This window comes from Myotis lucifugus, unplaced genomic scaffold (assembly GCF_000147115.1).
Source record: "Myotis lucifugus unplaced genomic scaffold, Myoluc2.0 scaffold_14, whole genome shotgun sequence".
NCBI lineage: Eukaryota > Metazoa > Chordata > Mammalia > Chiroptera > Vespertilionidae > Myotis > Myotis lucifugus.
The window spans coordinates 9,965,957-9,988,113 of NW_005871062.1; the positions used below are offsets into that span (position 1 = coordinate 9,965,957).

The window sequence follows — 22,157 nt, forward strand, 5'->3', positions numbered from 1 at the left end:
AAACAGGAAATATTCTAGTGGAGGAGATTTAAAGTGGATTAAATACTGGGAATGATAAAAGGGGAAGATTATCATCATTGATGTTTCTATCTCTCTCTCCCTCTCCCTTCCTCTCTGAAATCAATAAAATTATATATTTTTTAAAAATGGTAAGGGGGAAGATTAAAAAAAAAAAAAAACCCACACACCAAGATACATAAAAAACCTTGGTTAGAGCACTTGATAACTTAAATGAAATGGACCAGTTCCTTGAAAGACACAATCTACCAAAACTCACACAAAAAGAAATAGATTTAAAAAAGAAGAAATAGATAATTTGAATAAATCTGTATCTTTTAACAAAATTGCATCAAAAAATAATAACCTTCCAAAACAGAAGGCCCAGACCCAGATGGTTCTGCTGGTTTATTCTACCAAATGTTTAAAGAAGAAATTATACAAATACTCTACAATCTGTTCCAAAAACAGAACCAGAGGAAATACTTCTTACTCATTCTATGAGGCCAGCATTATCCTAATACCAAAAACAGAAAAACAATCGCAATTGAAATGCTAGCAAGTTACTTTACAGATATAGACAAAATGATTCTAAAGTTTATATGGAAAGACAAAATACCCAATATAGCCAACATAATATTGAAGAATGACAAAGACTGAGGACACTACCTGACTTCAAACTGTACTCTGAAGTTACAATAATCCAGACAATGTGGTATTGGTGAAAGACTAGACAAACGGATCCATGAAAAAGAACAGAGCTCCCAGAAATAGACCCCCTTAAATACAGTCAACTAGGCAAAGGCAATTCAATGGAGAAAGGGACAGTATTTTCAACAAGTGGTGTTGGAATAACTGGACATCCACATGCAGAAAACTGACTCTAGACCAGTGGTTCTCAACCTTCCTAATGCCTCGATCCTTTAATACAGTTCCTCATGTTGTGGTGACCCCCAATTTCATTGTTACAAATTGAACATAATTAAAGCATAGTGATTAATCACAAAAACAATATGTAATTATGTATGTGTTTTCCGATGGTCTTAGGCAACCCCAGTGAAAGGGTCGTTCGACCCCAAAGGGGTCGCGACCCACAGGTTGGGAACCACTGCTAGACATTGACATTAAACTTTTCACAAAATTTAACTCAAATTTGATCACAAACATAAAATGTATAATGCAAAACTTCTAGAAAATAACATGGGGGGGGGGGGGGAATCTAGATGACCTTGAATTTGGTGGTGAGTTTTTAAATACACCACCAACTGCATAGTCCATGAAAGAAAAAATTGGACTGCATTAAAATTTAAAATCTTCTGCTTTGTGGAAGACACAGTTGAGAGAATGAAAAGACAAGCTGGGAGAAAATATTTCCAAACACATATCTGATAAAGAACTTGTATAAAAAATATACAAAGAACTTTTAAAACTCAACGATAACCCAACCCAACTAAAAAGTGGGCAAAAAGAACTAAACAGACACCTTACCAATGGAGATACACAGATGGCAAATGAGCACATGACAAGATGCTCAACATTATTCATTAGGCACCACAAATTAAAGCAACAATGAGACCACTGACCTATCAGGATGGTTAAAATCTAAACTGCCGAATTTATTGTTTTATAGCCCAGAATCTAGCCTATCTTGTTTAATGTTCCAATATTCTTGGGAATAATGAGTATGCTGTTGCTCTAATTGGTATACAAATGTCAACTAAGTCAAAGTGGTTAGTAGAAATATGCTGTTGTCCTTATTTTTATTCCTCTGGCTACTTTTAAGCTTTACTGTTAATCGTGGATTTTGAGCAATTATGATGTGCCTTGTAGTTTTCATAATGTTTTCTGAGTTTGAGGTTACTTATTTGTTTACTAACAGTTCTCCATAAATTTGGAAAACTTTTAGCCAATATTTGTTCAAATATTTTTTTTCTGCTCCGACTCACTTTTTCAGGACTCCAAGTACACATATTTTGGACCATTTGAAAGTGTCTTACAGCTGATTGTTCAAGTTGATACTGTGGTTCATTTTATTCCTGATTCTTTTTACTCTAATATTTCATTCTGGAGAGTCTATATCACTATGTCTTCAAATTCACTAATCTTTTTGTTTGTTTGTTTTGGTGGTCTTGTCTGCCAATTCTAATACCCATGACATATCTGGGTTTCGTTTTCCAATTTCTTTGCGTACCTTATAAGTTTTGATTCAATGTCATACACTGTAAATTGCACACTGTTGGGATCTGAATATCTTTGTATTCCTAAAAGTATTTCTAAGCTTTGTTCTGGGATGCAGTTAAATTATACTTGAAAACAGTTTAATCCTTTCAGGTCTTGCTTTTAAGATTTTCAAGGCATGACAAGCTTTGCTTAGTCTAGGCTTGTTTCCCACTATTGAGTAACTCTGAGCACTTTACCCAATGTTCTGTGAATTATGGTGTCTTCTAGTCTTCACTGGTGGGAAACACACTGTTGTTGACCCTGTGTGACTGCAAGTATTAGTCCATCTAATCCTTTCAGGTGGTTCTTTCCTTGGCTTAGGTAGTTTCGTCAGATCATGCTTGAGAGCGGCCTACTGCATATCTCCAGAATTCTCTCTTGGTACTTGCCCTGCAAACTCTTGGTCTCTCTTGACTCTCAGCTCCACCTCTTTAAATCAATGAGTATATTGGAAACTGTGTTACTGCCTAGAAACTCTCTCAAAACATTACGCTATAGCAAACGGGGCTCACCTTGTTTATTTCCTGACTCTTAGGGATGACTGTCCTTTATTGCCCGATATCCAGTTTTTGAAAAACTACTAATTCATACATTTTGTCCATTTTTTGGTTGTTTCAAGCAGGAGAATAAATCCAGTCTCTGTTACTCCATCTTGGCCAGAAGTGGAATTCCTCCATCCTTGACTTTTATTTACTCTAGAAATATTTGAGTAGCTATTACATGTCACGTGCCTCTGGGCTAAGTGGTGGTGATGGAGTACTAGGCAAAGCATAGTCTTATCTCTAAGGTCCTTCTGTACTAATAGGAAATAAAAATATTCTGATTTTTAGATATTTCCTACAACTCCATTTTTGGCCTTCTGCTTTTCTTGCTAATTAGCTTTCTCCTAAAGTTCATCAAGTTTCAAGAATTTAACTACCACTTCTATGTAGATGATTTTTAAGACTATATAGATCTCTTCCTATAAACTCCAGTCTTATATTCACCCACTGCTCATTGTTGGCGATGGGAAACTGATATCAGGGTATTATCTGGGTTCTTCTTGTATTCCCCTACATCTAACCTGTTAAAAAGTCAAGTAGATTCTATCAACCAAGTAATTTCCAAATCCATTTTCTACTATCCATTCTATGTAACTCAACTAACAAGCATTGAGTACCTATTACATTCTAGGTATGTCTATGCCTTCAGCCTTGATCCCTTCCCGTTTATCCTGTATAACATAGGTTGAGTGATCTTTCTAAAGAGAAACCTCATCCCATTATTCCTCTGCTTAAAATCCTTTAATGAGAATTTAATGATTTGAAAATAAAATCCAAAGTCCTTACCATGGTTTACAAAGCAATTAAGGGCACATTCCCTCCCTGTCTCTCACAGTTTGGCTCCCTGACTCACCTTTATTCTTACCCTGTGTTCTAAGAATACTTAAACACAACTCTCCAAATGTATCATGTTTTACCTCAAATCCTTTGTATATATAGTTTACTATGCTTAGAAAAGTCCTATTTACTTTTTTCCCTGGTCCCTTTAGGCTCTTTAAGATTCAGTTCAGACATCTCCTCCAGAAAATCTTTCCAAACTCCCCAATCTGTTTCAAATATATACTTATATTGGTACCCCTTCTGAATATATAATATATATTCAGAAACCCAACTCATTCTAATTTACTCAAAACAGACAATTATTGTAAAGGCATTGGGGTGTTTCAACGATCCAAGCAAAAGAATGCAGGTAAGCCTTAAGAGCTATAATGAGGGACTCAAATGCCATCAGGATTTCTCTCCATTGTCTCCTTGCCCAGTGTTTTGAGTCCTTTCCTGGTATCTTTTCTCTTCTCCATGAATCTTGTCTATTTTCCTCTCTGTGTGTCTGCTTCATTTTTCTTCTTCTCTCTGTAGATTAACTTTTTTGTTATTAGTTTAGTCCATATAATGGAAAAGTAGTTACTGTTACCTCCTCAACATTGTACCTTATGTAATCCAGAGACCTGAAGAGAAACTTATTCATCTTTCTCAAGTTCAGTCCTAAAATTTCCAGTAAAGGACATTGACTGGCACTGCTTAAGTCAGTTGTCCACCCTGAGTCAATCAGGTGGAGCCACGGGGCAGGGTCATGCTTTCACATGGCTGTTCCTGCTGTAATCTCGTTGACTGCAAGTGGAGGGGTGTAAAAGTGGCAGTTGCATTAGATGGAGTTCAGAGCACATAATCCTTAAGGGGGCCACTATTACTTGATTAGAGCCCTATGAATAGTTATATCAGAACATTTTCTATCTCTTTTATAAGAGTTATTTTAGGGCAAGAACTGTGTCTTTCATCCACATAGGCAATGACCAAACAGGGAACATATAATTAATAAACTAACTAATAATAAACTTTTCAAAAGACCAGGGCCTGAAACAAATGAAAAAGCTTACATAATATAATGAGAAAGAGCATAAATTAGGAGGTAAGAGACTATTGTGTTTCATCCTTCGTCAACAGAAATTTTTTATAGTAGCCCTACCTACCTCAAAAGATTATGAACTTTAAATGAGAGAATACCTGTGAAAACATCTTGAAAAAATAAAAATCTGTATACAAATATAAGGTAGCACTATTACTACAATAATCACAAATGTGCAGATAAAGAATTTAAGAACTAACATACCCTCCTGATTAGTGGGAATTAACAACCACTGAGGGTAGAAAATAAAATACAATCACAATGAATGCCAATAAAACTCAAAATAAAGTGAAGATTTTTAAATATCAAAAGCCTTCAAAAATATGAATTTTAAAATACAGAATAAAAGAACATATGCTTTTGCCAAGGGAAAATTAGATTTTATGTATTGTAATTTATGTATCAGAAAGTGTGGTTAAAGTTCAACATAAAGCAAAATGCATATACTGAAAGAGAAGCCACTTTTGGCTTCAGGATTTCATTTTTTTTCTAATCTACTTGGTGAACTAAAGTATTCCTGCCTTATTGAGATATTGCTTCACATGTGATTAAAAACCTTATGCCTAATGCATTTTAAAATGGATATAAGAGAAGCAGTCTACTGGTATATCAAAAGAATTATTCAACAATGACAAGGATCAAATGAGATAATATATGTCAGGAGACATTCTAAATGATAAGGAACTAAGTGATTAGAGACTACTGTAGTTTTTATCAGCAAAGGCCCAGATGCTTCATATTGGGTGGAAAGAAGAGCTTGCAAAGTCTTAAAAGAGAGCTGACAGGACAGGGAAATTCTTGATTGGATAGAAATCATTAGAAAATTATAAAGACCAATGGCATCATATTACTATTTGATTTCGTGTGTGTGTGTGTGTGTGTGTGTGTGTGTGTGTGTGTCTATATTGCATGAAGTGATGGAAGGCAAAATGGACTCTAAGGTTCATTCTTGCTGTTTCCCTAAGAATGTTCACATATTTTTCTAAAAATATATTTTAATGTATTTTTAATGTTCTCCTTTTGATGAAGTTGGAAAGGTTCAGGTGTTTTTGCTGGTGAGAACAGGCTGAAATGACGTTTCCTACAAAAGCTATGGATACAAAGCCAGCTAGAATCTAGAGTAGGGGATGAGTTTTGGATGTAAAGAAAACTTTAGGATGAGTTAGAAAACATAAGTAACAACTAATAATTAAGAAATGCCTATAATAACGTAATTTCTAGGTTATCTTTTTTTAAAAAAATATATTCCCATTGATTTCAGAAAGGAAGGGAGAGGGAGAGACAGAAACATTAATGATGAGAGAGAATCACTGATCGGCTGTTTCCTGCACACCCCCTACCAGGGATCAAGCCTGAAACCTGGGCATGTGCCCTGACTAGGAATCGAATCATGATCTCCTGGTTCATAGGTCGACACTGAACCACTGAACCACACAAGCCAGGCTAGGTTACCTTTTTTTTGTCTCTAAAAAGTATAAGCAGATGGAAAAAATAGTAATTCTTCCTAGTTTTAGCACACTAACAGGAAGCTTGGGTATCTAAATGCCAAGGTAACTGAACATCTGAAGGCTGCATGCCTTAACTGAAGCTCACAAGTATGTGCCAAACAAACCTATACCACTGGAGTGCTAGGAAGAGTCAAGATGAGAGTCATAAATCAGATATTTAGCTCATGCCAAAAATTAGCTGCAATATGCTTGAGACATATTTAAACATTAGCTCAGTTGCTATCATTTACATATAACTAAATATTAGTTGAACTTGATCAACGGAGAATTTCCCCCACTTTTAACTCACCTGTAAGATTCTTTGCAAGATTGATGGAAGTGCAATAAATGCTGCCATGCTGTTTAGAACTTGCATGGTCAAAGATTTCAGAGCTGTTGTAATAAAATGTTGATATTAAGGTTAATTTAGAATAAGAGTGTTTGGTTTTTCCTACAAATCAGTGGAAAATAGATTTATATAGCCTCCTGGAAACTTAGCTAACCAGGGCCAGTTTGATACTTTAAAGTTTAATTACTGCAAAGCTACTATTATTCAAGACAAATGACATAACTGGTGCCATGGAAAGCAATGAACTGAAAGATGAAATCAACACTACAATATCATTTCATTAAGATATATAATAAGAAAATGATACTGGGAAAAAGTATCACAATGTTAGTTTTCAGCAGATAAAAATTGGGTGGTAGTATAGATGGCTCTGATGAACTTACCTTCAGAGTGTAGGTGAGGTGTGGCTGAACTGGACAGCTTCTGAGGGGCCATCATTGCCTCCAATAAGGGAAACCAGAGTGCCTACAATGTCAGAGCAAACCAAAGGAAAACAAAAGTGCTGCAATTTTTTAAAAATATATTTTTAATTAAATTTGAGAGAGAGAGGAAGGGAGAGGGAGAGAGAGAAATATTGCCTCCTGCACACACCCTACCAGGGATTGAGCTGGCAACCCGGGCATGTGCTCTGACTGGGAATAGAACCGGGAACCTTTAGGTGCACTGGATGATGCCCAACCAATTGAGCCACACCAGCCAGGGCAAAAGTGCTGTTATTTTTACGAATAAGTAACATCAGCATAGTGTTTCACAGGCTGAAATGTACTTCTCACATACATTTATTGGTAAAAATTAGAAAAAGAAAAGATGGGACACTTGAATGGGAAAAGATAAGACAATAAAAAGCAGGGACCATAGCTAAAACAGATACATTTATCATGCATCCTGGAAAAACAAGGAAGCTGAAGTTAAGCAAGGTTAGACCTCAGAACTGCAATCTTTGGTGTCTCAGGAGAGAGTAGGTTTAAAGGAACCAGGGCAGAGCCTCCTGCTAGGTTATTATATACTCTGGCATAACTGCATCACTAACAAAGTCTAAATAACCCTCTGTACTGCAGAAAAGAACAGAGAACACCCCACAGCTACCCTTGCCCAATTTCTCTTCAGCTATGTCAAGCAACATAAATGAATAAAGATTATCCAAAGGTTTTTCTTATATTAAGTATTATTTTGTATTTCCTTAGTCATCACAGACCAATAAGTGGAAGTTAACATTATTTCAATTAACATTTTCAACCACATCATAAGTTAATAGATCTATCATTTATTTATTCCTAATACATGTTGACACTGTATTAAATGCTTGACATACATTTAACAAATTAAAGATTGAAAAAGAAAAAGAAAATGAAGCTTAGAAAACTTAACTTGCCAAAGATCACACTGCCAAAACATTGGTAGTATGACTCCAAATTCTGTGCTATTCCTTAAGAAATATCTTTATCATCAGAAATCAAACTAATACATTTTAAAATTTCAAACATGTTTTCTAGATGGATAATGATTTACAAAGGCCTTGACCCAGTCTCTAGGGGGAATATAATCCTGTAAACATCCAGGTGGCAGAGCAGGACAAGAATGGTTATCTACAGAAGAGGGCATGTTCTCACCCATCCAACACTGTGGAGCTCACATGTCAATGGAGATATGGGAGCCTGTTAAGGGACAGGCTCAGGGCACAGTGACTTTCCTACTGGGTGACCTCCCACTAAGGAGCTTTACTAGGAAGCCCTTATCTGCCCCCATTTGAGGTTTTCTAAGGCCAGGGTTTTTTTTTATACTGCTGACTTTTTATATATTTCTTCAAATTCTTAAGATACTGGCTTGAGCCATGTTATATACCAGCAATTCTTTATTTTATTTTATCTAGTACTTATGACCTTTAATCTTGTATTTTATTGTTTGTCCTTTCTTTTTTTAAAATTGAGGTAACATTTGTTAATAACATTATATAAATGTCAGGTGTACAATACTATAATTCAATATCTGTATACTCTATTGTGTGCTTACTACCGAAAGTCTAGTTTCCATCTGTCACCATATATTTCACCCCATTTACCCATTTTGCTCCCTTTGGTAACCTCCAATCAGTTGTCTGTATCTATGAGTTTATTTTGTTTGTTTATTACTAAATTTACGTAGCTCATCTTTTAGTTGCCTATTTTAACTTGTTTTTTATAATCACATCATTTATTTATGTGTATGTTATGGTCTTTTAATTTAATTGTATGTGGCATACCTAATTTTTACTTTTTGTTTTTTTATATTATATTTAGAAATTTTATTTATAAATTTCCTTATTGAATCCAGACAAGTTAGAAGAATTACTTTTTAAAAGGTTATCTTATTCTTGATTTATAAATGGCGCACCCCGGGAAAGCATGGATGTAGAGATAATAGCCATGGATGTGTTCACAACCTAAATAGAAGAGTTATTCTTCTTCAATTAAATCTCCACATTAACCCTAAATATATGGTAAATACCTTTTCAATATTTTACCTCTCTTGCTCTTTAATATTTTTCTTATTTTTTTTTAACTTGGAAAAATGAAAACCTACAGGCTAAAATAACAATCCATGAAAGTGACAATCCTAAACCCTGAGGGCAACACAACTAAACTGGAATTACTTTCCCTTATTATATAGTAAATAGCTTTCTTTTCAGGGATTATATGCAAAACAAGCCATGTTCTTTGTTATATCTAATCAGTAGACACTGATATAGCAGCATACAGTAAATAGCCAGACATACAAAGATAGGACAGGTAGACATTCTACTTGGGAAATGACTGTCAACCCAACTTCCTGTGGTCAAACTTAAGAAAATACTCCATAATATTTAATTTTCAGAAGAAACTTTTAGAAAGAGATATTATAGACAGTTCACAATCAAGCTTTTGGATACTTCAACTTTTCTAATTATTTTAGGGTCTGCAGCAATAGCTCTTGTTCTCACACTCTCCAAAACAAAACAAAACAAATCAAAACAAAGAGAAACAAGGCAAAACAATTATTAAAAATCCCCCGAACTTAAAGTTTGGTATTATATAAAAGCAGTCTAGCATTTTCACAAAAATACTATTTCCATAAAAGCAAACATTCTGTTATGAAACTTGTTCAGAAATGAAGCAGAAACCAGTTTTGGGGGATTAGGGTGGTGGTAGAGAGTGGTGTGAGAGAGTGTGTGTGTGTCTAAGAGAGGGAGAGCCAGACAGACTTCCCTTATAGACAGACTTCTCTTACATGCAGCCAGAAAATGGTATAATTATAATCCTAGAGAAGTGAAAATTTCAAAGAATAGAAAAAAATCTAACATCCAATATCTTTAACAAATTCCATCACATTTTTTGATCAAAAAAATAAATAAATTTCCCTTTTGTTATATTAAAGGAAGCCTTGTTCCTGTCTTTAAGAGACACAGAGTTCAAATATAGTCAAAATAATCCCTACTGTTCTGGAGGCATGGATTTTATATCTAATTCTACCATTAATATATGTGAATCTGGACATATTTCAGGTGATGTGAACCTGAACAGCTCTATTTATAAAACATAGTTGTCATTTCCCTTAAAATTTCCATGAGAAGAAGAGTATCAAATAGATATTAAAGAGGAGATGGAAGGACTGAAATTTTAAAAAGGCTTGTATCAAATATGTATAAACATAGACTTAACAATTTTACCCTTTTGTGTTTTTCTATCAAAATATCACCAAAATACAGCCGGCTAACCATAAGATAAATGAAAATAAAAACTCGGATGGAAAAATCATGGCAAAAGGACTGGTGTAAACCCTGTTATCCATTTGAATAAAGATTAAACAACCATGAGAATTATGGATTCAGAAAAGAGTGTATTATTAACCTTAATAAGGTAAAATAACATAACTTGTTAAAATTAAGATGGTTGGACAAGAGAGGTTAGAGGAAGTATGAATTCATGCAAATTTCCTTACTGGCTTGGAATCATAGATATTATAAAAACTGAAATGTAATTATAAACATAATAATTCCAATCTATTACAATTCAGATTTTTTAAACTTCAGTGAGATTTATTAAGAGGTAGTATGGTGAAGAAATATTTGAAATTCACCAATTCCTCAGTTTTACATATGCTTCCTAAATGAGACTGAATTTTACATTTATTTTAAAAGCAAGCATTATTTGATCCAATTTTTCTAAAATTATGTTAACCTAGACAGATAAAAAATATCTAGAGTGATAGTCACCAAATGATAATGATTATTTCTGGGTGATAGGACAGACACAGGTAATTTTTAAAAACATCCTTCTGCATAACTTTCTGTATTGCAGGATTTTAAAAAATGATGGATATATATCTTTCACACAAAAAAGTTTTTTAATAAACAAAAAAGCACCTATATTATGTAAATGTGCTTGTTCCATTTCCAGTCAGGGCACATGCCTGGGTTTTGGGCTGGAACCCCAGTGGGGGTGTGTGTGTGTAGGAGGCAGCCGATCAATGATTCTCTCTCACCACTGATGTTTGTATCTCTTTCTCCCTCTCCCTTCCTCTTTGAAATCAATAAAAATATATTTTAAAAAACGTAAAGGAGAAATTTACCCATCTCATAAGAAAACATCAAGTTTATTATTTCCATTGTAACACACGTGGCTAACTATATGTGAAACATTTACCTGCTTCCCATTTCAGACCACCAGGCAGTGAGAAAAAGCCAGGTGGTGTTAAGCCATAGACCACAGCCTGGAGGGGCAGGCACCAGAGGAGTTATGCCATATCATGTTGTCGACTTTACTTCTTAAGACTGCTGTTAAGTCACATCTCATCTCCTTAGTTTCTGCTTTCCTGCTGTAACTGCCACCTGCACAAGTGCTCCACTATTCCTCCTTCAGTTCTGTGTTCTCCCCTTTGCACTCTGGAATCTGGTACAGCCATGCTTCCACCCTGGGTTGCACAGTGGAATCATGGGGGAAGTTTACAACATACTGATGACTGGGTCACAGCCACAGGGACATTAATTTAATTGACCTGGGTGCAATCTGAGTGCTGGGATTTTTCAAAGCTCCCTAGGTGACTCTATGGTGTAGGCAAGGTTGAGAACTACTGTGTCATAATCTTCTTTGACCTTTTCCAGCTTTCTCTGTATCCCTGAGGGTTTTCTTCCAGTTCTTCATGCTCACTTTCTTCCATGGGGAATGGAAGAGATGATAAATGATGACATATCCACAATACCACTACATGGGATACACAAAATCTCAGTCCAAAAAGAACAAGGACATCTAGTATTCACACAGTTAAGTTCTGCAACACAGCCAAATGTAAGAATATAGAGCCTTTTGATAGAACAAAGGACAGGCACTCCTCATAACAACTTTGGGAGTCTTATACTCCTGGGAGCACTAAACAGTGATTAAAATCAGTTGAATTCAACTCAGGTAGCTGAAAGGGCAATAGAAAGAGGATTAATTCCTAGTTTCAGGCCAGAACAGACTTTTAAATGCCTAAGTAATCATTCTCCTACCTCTCTTTGCTGCTGGTTCAAATTATGTGAATTTCTCTGGCAAAGGGCAATTGTCTCTACCATGGTCTCTTCCACATCCTTCAATGAGGGATCCTCTCTGGTAGCTAGATTCAGAAAAATTGTTAACATCACTGAAGAATATATTAATGATAATCTCAAATTTCTGTACACTGAACTCCACTGACAATTAGCATCACAAAGCCACATGGTTTATTTGCTTTCCTATTATGATCCCTTAAAAACAAAATAAAATTGGGACCAATGCTAAAGTCGATAAACAGTATTTATGCAGGACAATTTACTTAATAAATTTATTACTTAATAAATGCCGTTTATTAGGAAACATTTTTAAAACCATGGGGTAAATAAAGAAGAAACTGTAAATTACACTCAAGAACTTACTTTCACCTTGATGTGTTATTTCTTGAAGTTTGCTTTGTAGTCTCTAGGAGGTAAAAGGAACACTTTAATTTCTAATTCACCAAATAATTAAACTGACACTTTTTAAAGAAAAACCCAGGAAACAACGAAGTTATTAGGAATGGTCCGTGTCATTCCAAAGAGAATTCTGGTGTATATAGAATGCATAGCTAGCAGTATATCAAGTGTCACTTATTTTGCTCCATTTATGCTTCTGTTGTGCTACCTACATAGTCATCATTGACATCTCTGAGGCACAGTAATGAGGATCAGAATGTATCCATGCTCTGAGATAAGAAAGGACATGACAAGTCTAACTCCACAGCATGGGGCACAGCCTTGAATGTGAGATATCCTAAATATGCAGTTATAGTGTCCACTGCTCTACTGAATTCTAGATCCTCAGATACTGATATTGCAAAGGCTTCTGAATATACACCGAAGCTGACTTTAATATAGCCTTCTACCAAAAATTTGCTCCTGTTCTTGAGGTCCCTTATAGGTTAATTTTAAGCTAAAAATCATAGAATCATCATTAACCACTCCCTCTCATTCACTTTATACTATATTTAAATGATCAGTAAGTTCTCAAATTCATGTCCTCTTCTCTCTCCACCACCGCTGCCACACATGGCTTAAGCCCTGGCCCTCAAGACACTATGCTAAGTGTAATATCCCTGAAGACACTATGCTAAGTGTAATAAGCTAGACCCAATAAGACAAATACTGTATTATTCTACTTATATACAGTATCTCGAGTAATTAAAGTCATATAGTTTAAAAGTAGAATGGTGGTTTCCAGGGGCAGGGGGGTAGGGAGGAATGGAGAGTAATTGTCTAATGGGTTTGTGAGAAGTTAAAAATATTCTGGAGATGGATGGTAGTGATGGCTGCACAGCAATGTAAATATACATAATGCCATTGAATGGTAAATTTCATGTTATGTATATGTTACAATTAAAAAAATGAAAAAAAATTTTTTTTTCAAAATTTGATAGAACACCAAACTGTTGGTAAAAATGTGAAGCAACCAAAGCACATTTGGTAGGACGTAAAATGGAAAGAGGTCTGATAATGTCTTACAAAATTAAACCTATACGTATCCAGTGACCCAGTAATTCACTCCTTGGTAATGATTCTAGGGAAATGAAAACATTTGTGTACAAAAGTGATTATAGAAGTTTTATTCATAATAGCCAAAAACTAGAACTAGCCCAAGTGTCAATCAATAGAAGAATGGATAAACTGTGGTCTATTCATACAATTATATTACTCACAGTCAATGGGACAAACTACTGATACATCCAATAACAGACACAAATCTCAAACACATTATGCTGAAGCAAGAGGGCTGATATAAGAAAACCTATTAAATGATTCCATTAATATGAATGAATAAAAAAGGTAAAACTAACCCATGGTGGTAAAAAAAAATTAGAAGAGTGGTTATTTCTGGGGGAATGGGAATTGAAATTGACTGAAGAAGCATGAGGGAAATTTCTGGTAATATTCTCCACCTTGTTAGGGACTAGGATTAGACAGGTGTGTGCATTTGTCAAAACTCATCAAATAGTACTTTTAAGACTTCTGTATTTTGTTGTATGTAAATTTTACCTTTAAAAAGTACCACACAGTGACAGGCATGATAAAAATATTGAGGTAAAATGTACTATTGCCTGCAACTTACTTTGAAACATAATAAATTAAAATGGATTGATGAAAATTTATGCAATATTATATGTCAATTATATTTCAAAAAAGAGATAGACTAATGCAATGAATAGAGGGACACATTGAAACATGACAAAGCAAATATAGTAAAATGCTACCTTAAGCATTATTGAAAAGGCACCATGAACATCTCCTTTCTTTTCTAATAGATAGGCAGTGACTTCATGAAGTTGATACTTCTGGGTAATCTAGAAAAGAAGAAAGATAAAGATTTGTGTTCACGAATCTTGCTTGTGAAGTGAGAGGTCCTATTAAAAATGAAACAACCCCAACATGATACTAATTAATGAATCCATATCTTGGTATTATGCTACTTTACAGTATAATATGCAAATACTTGACTTTTGGTCTTATAGTGCCCTATTTTTTATTCTGACTAGACCAAGTGCATTCATTCCCCCCCTTATTTATTTAAAAAATTGTTATGCACACAAATGAGGAATATCCATTGAAGAAAAGGCAACACATATTGTATTATTACATAAGTAGTAATAATATAAACCAGAAATTGATAAGTATAATTATACACAAAGTATTTAGAACAAAATGACAATGAAAACACTATGTATCAATCTGTGGGCTCTAAATAAAAATTAAAAAACTAAAAGGGTCTAATAAGTAAAAAAGAAATACCAATTAAGCTTAAACAAAAGAAAATAATGCCATCGAAAGAAACAATAGATTTAACAAATCCAAAATTATTCTTTGAAAAGATTTATAAAAATGGCATTTTTAAAAGATAACCATGTTTCTGAATGTGAAGACAATACTATAAGATGTCAATCTTCCCCAAATTAATCTATAAATTCAATGTACTCTTTTCATCAACATTCCAGAAGAATGTTTTTTAAAGGAACCTGACAATCTGATTCTTAAATTGATGTAGAATAGTAGGAGGTCAAGAGTAGCCAAAGAGTTTTAAAGAAAAACTTAATAAGAAGCCTTATTTTAAACCTATATTAATAAAATATGTGGTATGAGTATAAGAAAACACAAATAATCAAAGGAACAGAACAGAATCCACAAACAGATCCATGTACATTTGGAAGTTGGTGTATGACAGTATCGCATCATAAATCAGTGAGGAAAGCACAATAAAATGCCACATGGACCATTAGCCATCCACATGAAAAAATATAAATCCCTCTCTTGATCTGTATACAAAAATAAATTCCAGATGGATTAAAAGCCTAAATGTAAAAAGCTAACCTATAAAATTCATAAAAGAGGACAGCCTTTATGCCATCAAAGTCAAAAGGTAAAGACTGATACCCCCAAAAATTAAAAATTAAAGGAAAAGACTGATAAATTAAAAGGAAGTCACTAAGCCCTGGCTGGGTGGCTCAGTTGTTTGGAGCAAAAGGTTGTGGGTTCGACTCCCAGCCAGGGTACATACCTAGATTGCAGGTTTGGTCCCTGCAGGACATGTGCAGGAGGCAACCCATCAATGTGTCTCTCTCACATCAATGTTTCCCTCTCCCCGCCCCCTTCCTTTCTCTCTAAAGTCAATTTAAAAAAAACAACAACATATCCCTGAGTGAGAATTTAAAAAGTCACTAAAAACCAAGTTGAAAGATATGCCCTAGAGACTGAAAGAAGACATCAACATATAAAATCAGCACAAGATTAGAGATCTAGAAATTAAAAATAACTTCTATAAACCAGTAAGAGAAGGGCAAACAGCTGGGAAAATGATAGGAATAGATAATTCAGAGAAAAGAAAATCTAACGGGTCATTAGACATATGGAAAGATAGTCAATGTCATTAGTAATCAATGATCCCCATCCCACTGGCAAAAATTAAGAAGTCTAAAAATACTAGGAATTAGCAAGGATGTGGAAAAACAGCAAATATCAAACACTGATGATGAGAATGAAACAAATAGGAAATCAACTTGGCAAAATCACTAGAATTAAACTACTGGGTTGTCCAAAGAATTCCACTTCCAGGTATATTACTTAGAGAAACCTGATGGCTAATGTAACATTGTTTATAATGGCAAAAGACTGGAAATAAATGGAATATCTATAATCTATACTAATAAAAGAGAAAGATGCAAATTGACCACCCCTCCACGATGCCCACAAGCCATACCCACCAGCCAATCAGGAGTGAGTATGCAAATTAACCTGACAAAGATGGAGGGTTAATTTGCATAAGCAGGTGTCAAGCGCCCCGGGAGGCAACGGCGGCCTTGGGCTCCCAGGACCTTTGCCGACCCCGGGAGGCAAGGCTGGCTGTGCCTAGCCATGCCCGCGGGCTCCTGGGACCATCACCAGCAAAGAGCAGAGCGGGCGGAGAGCGGGAGGTTTGGAAGACTTGGCAGAGCAGGAGGCCGCTGGAAATAGAGCAGAGCGAGAGAGAGGGCGGCTTGGAGGGCGTGGCTCCCTTTGTCACCCCAGCTTCCTCATCATAGCTGTGGAAACTGACAGCAGGGAGGAGGAAGTCCCACCCCCACAGAATCAGCCAGAATCAGCCGTTGGTCAGACAGCTCTTAGCGGCCTGACAGCCAGGACTCTCATTCACCTGCATCTCAGACCATGACAGTAGAGAGGTGGGACTATGTCTAAAGAACAACTGTTGACACAACGTAGTTCTGCAGCCAAAAGATGCTGGCATTATCGACAGAAAATGTCTGAAGAGCAACGTGCGTCTGATCTTGAAAGAAGGCAGCGCCTGTGACAGAATGTATCTGAAGACCAGTTATTGGAAAAACGTCGCTCTGATGCCAAAAAACACTGGCATCATCGACAGAAAATGTCTAAAGACCAACATGCCTTTGATGTTGAAAGAAGGCGGTGGCAACAACAGAATATGTCTAGGGAACAGTCATCAACAAGTACTACCAATTCTGGTAGGAACTGCCTTCTCAGCAAAAATGGAGTACATGAGGATGCAATTCTTGAACATAGTTGTGGTGGAATGACTATAGATGTGAATTTCGCCTATCACTAAATTTCTCTAATGAAAAACCATCCAATGGGAAATTTACTCAGTGTTGTAGCAAAGGGAAAGTCTGTCCGAATGATATACATTTTCCAGATTACCCGGTATATTTAAAAAGATTAATGACAAATGAAGATTCTGACAGTAAAAATGTCATGGAAAATATTCGTTCCATAAATAGTTCTTTTGCTTTTGCTTCCATGGGTGCAAATATTGCATCACCATCGGGATATGAGCCATACTGTTTTAGAATACAGACAAGTTTATCACCGTACTGGAACTTTACATCCTTCGGATGGTGTTTCTCGAAAGTTTGCTCAACTCTGTATTTTGTATACAGCCAAAGCTACAAGTAAAAGATTAGCAATGCCAGAAAACCAGGGCTGCTCAGAAAGACTCATGATCAACATCAACAACCTCATGCATGAAATAAATGAATTAACAAAAATCATACAAGATGCTACATGAGGTAGAAAAGGAAGCCAAATCTGAAGCAGCAGCAAAAGGTATTGCTCCCACAGAAGTAACAATGGCAATTAAATACGATCGTAACAGTGACCCAGGTAGATATAATTCTCCCCGTGTAACTGAGGTTGCTGTCATATTCAGAAACGAAGATGGAGAACCTCCTTTTGAAAGGGACTTGCTCATTCATTGTAAACCAGATCCCAATAATCCAAATGCCACTAAAATGAAACAAATCAATATCCTGTTTCCTACATTAGAGGCAATGACATATCCTATTCTTTTTCCACATGGTGAAAAAGGCTGGGGAACAGATATTGCATTAAGACTCAGAGACAACAGTATAATCGACAATAATACTAGGTAAAATGTAAGGACACAAGTCACACAAATGCAGTATTATGGATATCATCTTTCTGTGCGGGACACGTTCAGTCCTATTTTAAATGCAGGAAAATTAACTCAACAGTTTATCGTGGATTCATATTCAAAAATGGAGGCCAATCGGATAAATTTCATCAAAGCAAACCAATTTAAGTTTCGAGTTGAAAAATATAGTGGTTTGATGGATTATCTCAAATCTAGATCTGAAAATGACAATGTGCCGATTGGTAAAATGATAATACTTCCATCATCTTTTGAGGGTAGTCCCAGAAATATGCAGCAGCAATATCAGGATGCTATGGCGATTGTAACAAAGTATGGCAAGCCCAATTTATTCATAACCATGACATGCAACCCCAAATGGGCAGATATTGCAAACAATTTACAACGCTGGCAAAAAGTTGAAAACAGACCTGACTTGGTAGCCAGAGTTTTTAATATTAAGCTGAATGCTCTTTTAAATGATATCTGTAAATTCCATTTATTTGGCAAAGTAATAGCTAAAATTCATGTCATTGAATTTCAGAAACGTGGACTGCCTCACACTCACATCCTCTAATTAATTCCCTTAGTAGGGAAATATATAAATTGTGGCATAATCATTCAATAGGCTATTACATGACCATTAAAATGAGTGAACTATATCTACATGTATAAAAATTGACAGATTAAAAAATTAATAACAAAAGCAATTTGCAATAGGATATGTACTGTATGATACCATTAATACAAATTTTAAAAATAATAAAACTGCATCTTTTATTTTATAGATAAATACATACAGGGTTGGGCAAAAGTCAGGTTACAGTTGTATGTGAAACAGTTTATTCTTGAATTATTATGTTTTAATTATTGTATTTGTTTCCAAGCAAACAACTATAGACCTACTTTTGCACCACCCTGTATATATGAAAAATAAACAACCTGGATAAACTTCCCACCTTCAGGCTAGTGGTGACCTCAGAGGAGAGAGGGGGACATGACAAATAAAAGATGCTTTATTTCTAAAACAAAACAACAAATATCTGAAGCCAGTATGGCAAAATGTTAACATTTATAAATTGGCTTGGTGGGTACATATGCATTTGATATTCTTCATGCACATTTCTACATATTTGAAATATTTCATAATTTTAAAAAATTTAAGTGTGTGGACAGTTCAGGAGGTGGATGCAAAAAATACAGATTATTATTTCACGAGTACTGACATAAAAGAAAGGAGACATAATGGTAGGTTACATTTTAAACAGGGAACATGCCAACCTCTTATAGTATATTAGAATATGTATATATGTATATACATTTTCACTTTCATTTGGAAACAGGTGAAAATAAGGGAAATGAATCAAGGCAATGACTGTGTAAGTCTACTGAACTGCTTTCAGCCTAGTAAGTCTTATTGCATAAGAGGACTATGTAACCATCAGTGCCTGCAAATAAGAGTTTGGTTTTTCCCTTTTAATACTTTTACTATATTCATTTTTATATGTTTATCATGTTGATTAGAATGTCAGTGAGCCTTGATTAATAACAATGATGGACATGTGCTGTTTCTGACTTTACTAGAAAACATGTGAAAGCAGTTTATTCCATAGCAATGAAAAGCATGCACTATGGATCAGACTATCTGGGTTCCATCTCAGATGCTACCACTTACTAGCTAAAAACTTAGGCAAGTAATTTAATATGTGAGTCTCCCTTTGCTTAACTGTAAAATGGTGAATGATTAGGAAAAGTGTACTCTGGCTTTCTCCCCATTATTGGTCTTACCTGGATAGTTTCTTCTAGGCGGTAGCCCTCAAGGACTTGTAATGTCTCTATGACTTGGGTTGGGCTGAACTGACACAACAGCTCAATGAACTGTTCTGTAATACAGGGAGATATCTGCAGCAACTCCTGATTTACATGAATACCTTCCCTAAAAACATAAAAAACAAGAGTAACATCATTTAATCACATCTATAATTAAAGCTTCAGGTAAAAAGGATGCTATCTTAAAACCAAGACTAACTTTTGGTCAGGTAATATCATGAATTAAAAATCTCACTGTTACTCAGATTATTAGGGTGAACTGTATATCATATCAGAAGCGCTCTAAATCACAATACTGCTCAGTTTACATTGAGTAATTAAGGAAATAATAGTCAGTAGAGGCTTCAATAAGTAAATCATACAAAAGTTATACTGTTGCTCTAAAAGAAACAGATGACCCAATTCAGTTTAAACAATTTGATTTGTAACTATATACATGTATATATAAACCATCTTCCAGTCTCAGCATCTCTACTATGCTTCCCTTATAGTACCAGTCACACTGTTGTAATTCTTTAATTACTTCTCTAAAAGACTATAAACTCTGTGAGGGTAGGTACCAGTTTATCTCCTCACTAATTAATTCTCAAAGCCTACAACAGTGTACCTTTACTGAGTACCCACTTGCTATGTCCCAAGACTATACTAATTTTGACAGCCATTAAAGTTAGCAGTGGGGTATACGGCAAAGCAGGTAGCTAATAGATGACTAATACAAAGAGCTCTGAGAACTGGATATAACAAGTTGTATTTATGAGCAAGACTGATAAGCAACAGTCAGAAATGGATGTAAACTCATCAATGATGCAATTTACTTATTAACGTTCTGATGATGTTGATGCTGCCTAATTGTGTCCCAGCAGACAGATTATTTCCCAAATGAATGCATCAAAATCTGTTCATTCGGGTGATTTGCTTGGTTTGATGCATATTCACACCTTCAGTATTTGTAAAGGGTTTTGCCAATAAATGCCTGGAAAGAATTAAATACTGTGATTCATCAACAGATGCTTATGTCTAATCTTAATTTGCTCCATAGTCTTGCATTTATAAGACATATTAACAGAAGTATGATATAGAGAAAATATTAACATCGCCTACAATATGGTGTAAATATCTGAAAAAAACACTGGCTCACTTTAATGTCCAGAAAAACTGGTTAGCATTCCCTTTTCTCTTATACCTAATAGTGTTCTACTGAGACACAACATTCATCCTACCTAAAAACTATCATTTTCCTGGGTTTGTCAGTGCATCTTCTATTTTCTTCATGTAGATAGAATTTATTCCGAGCCATATCTGGCTTTGTTGCCCTAGTCCTTGTAATTTTCACCCCTCTATTCTATATTTGGTTTCCTCCATTTGAAGGCAGTCCAATTTACCTTTCCCAGTCATTTAAGTTCAATTTAATGTACATTTACTGGGCATGTACTTATTATGTGCCAAGGCGACGCTAATGCCGGGGGAACAACAATGAATGCAATGGTCTTTGTTCTCAAAGTTTATAGTGTAGTTGGCCACAGACATTTAACAGATAATTTTCAAGTTATGTGGAAAGAATACTAAGATGGTGGTCTACCCAGGGAATAGCCAGTCACTTAACAAACTCCTGCATTCAAGGCAGCTGTGAAACACACACACACACACACACACACACACACACACACACACACACACACACACAAGAAGAAAATAACACTTCATCTTTGGGATTTACAGCCAATTTGAGAAGATACTGAGTTAGCCCATTAGCAAGTATAGAAAGCCCTAAGCAGCAAAACTTAATGAGTTAATCACCCAACTTCTGGTCAGGACTGAGTGTCACAAAGCTCTTAATTTGGGAAAGATTTCCTGCATCTAAATATAATTCCTCCTCCTGTAACTGAAGACTCTTATTAGAAAAAAAAGTCCTGTTTATCATCATTTTCAGAAAATAGTAAGTCCTCATGTAAAGAACGGTGCCCTGGCCTGAACCAATCCTTTCTTTTCTTTTGCTAATAACTTTCTTGTCCCACCTAGTTTGTATCAATAAAAACCTTCCATTTTATACAACTTCATGGATCATCTCTCTGTTTACTAGGTGGGATGCTCTTGATTCAAAATCATTCAATAAAGCCAATTAGAACTTTAAATTTATTCAGTTGAATTTTCTTTAACAGGGACAAAGAATATATATGAGCATTAAGCTAGTTATATCCTCTCACTATCATTCGATCATACACACAGATATACGTGCGCTGACGGGGTTAAGTACAGGCCTCCCCAAGACATGCTACTTTGGCATGAAGAGTATTTTTCAAATGTTTTAATTGATTTTAAAAAGAATAGAAGGGAGAGGGATAGAGAGACAGCAACATCAATGAGAGAAACATCTGCCTCCTTCATGCCTAATGGTGA

At 35.4% G+C, this 22,157-nt stretch overlaps 1 protein-coding gene across 13 annotated transcripts in view; it reads right to left on the bottom strand.

Annotated features, from left to right (window-relative positions):
* VPS8 (VPS8, CORVET complex subunit) overlaps window positions 1-22,157 on the bottom strand; it is a 237,940-nt gene that overhangs the window by 59,549 nt on the left and 156,234 nt on the right. For all 13 annotated transcript variants that reach the window (XR_002828228.1, XR_002828231.1, XR_002828230.1 and 10 more), the window contains 6 exons: window positions 19,719-19,866; window positions 14,251-14,340; window positions 12,404-12,446; window positions 12,002-12,105; window positions 6,882-6,963; window positions 6,460-6,542 (listed from right to left, as the gene is read on the bottom strand). Coding sequence is in view for 10 of the 13 variants with exons in the window: in XM_023750602.1 (XP_023606370.1) it covers window positions 6,460-6,542; window positions 6,882-6,963; window positions 12,002-12,105; window positions 12,404-12,446; window positions 14,251-14,340; window positions 19,719-19,866 (550 nt within the window). In the remaining 3 variants the exon portion in view is untranslated. The remainder of the gene's footprint in view (window positions 1-6,459; window positions 6,543-6,881; window positions 6,964-12,001; window positions 12,106-12,403; window positions 12,447-14,250; window positions 14,341-19,718; window positions 19,867-22,157) is intronic.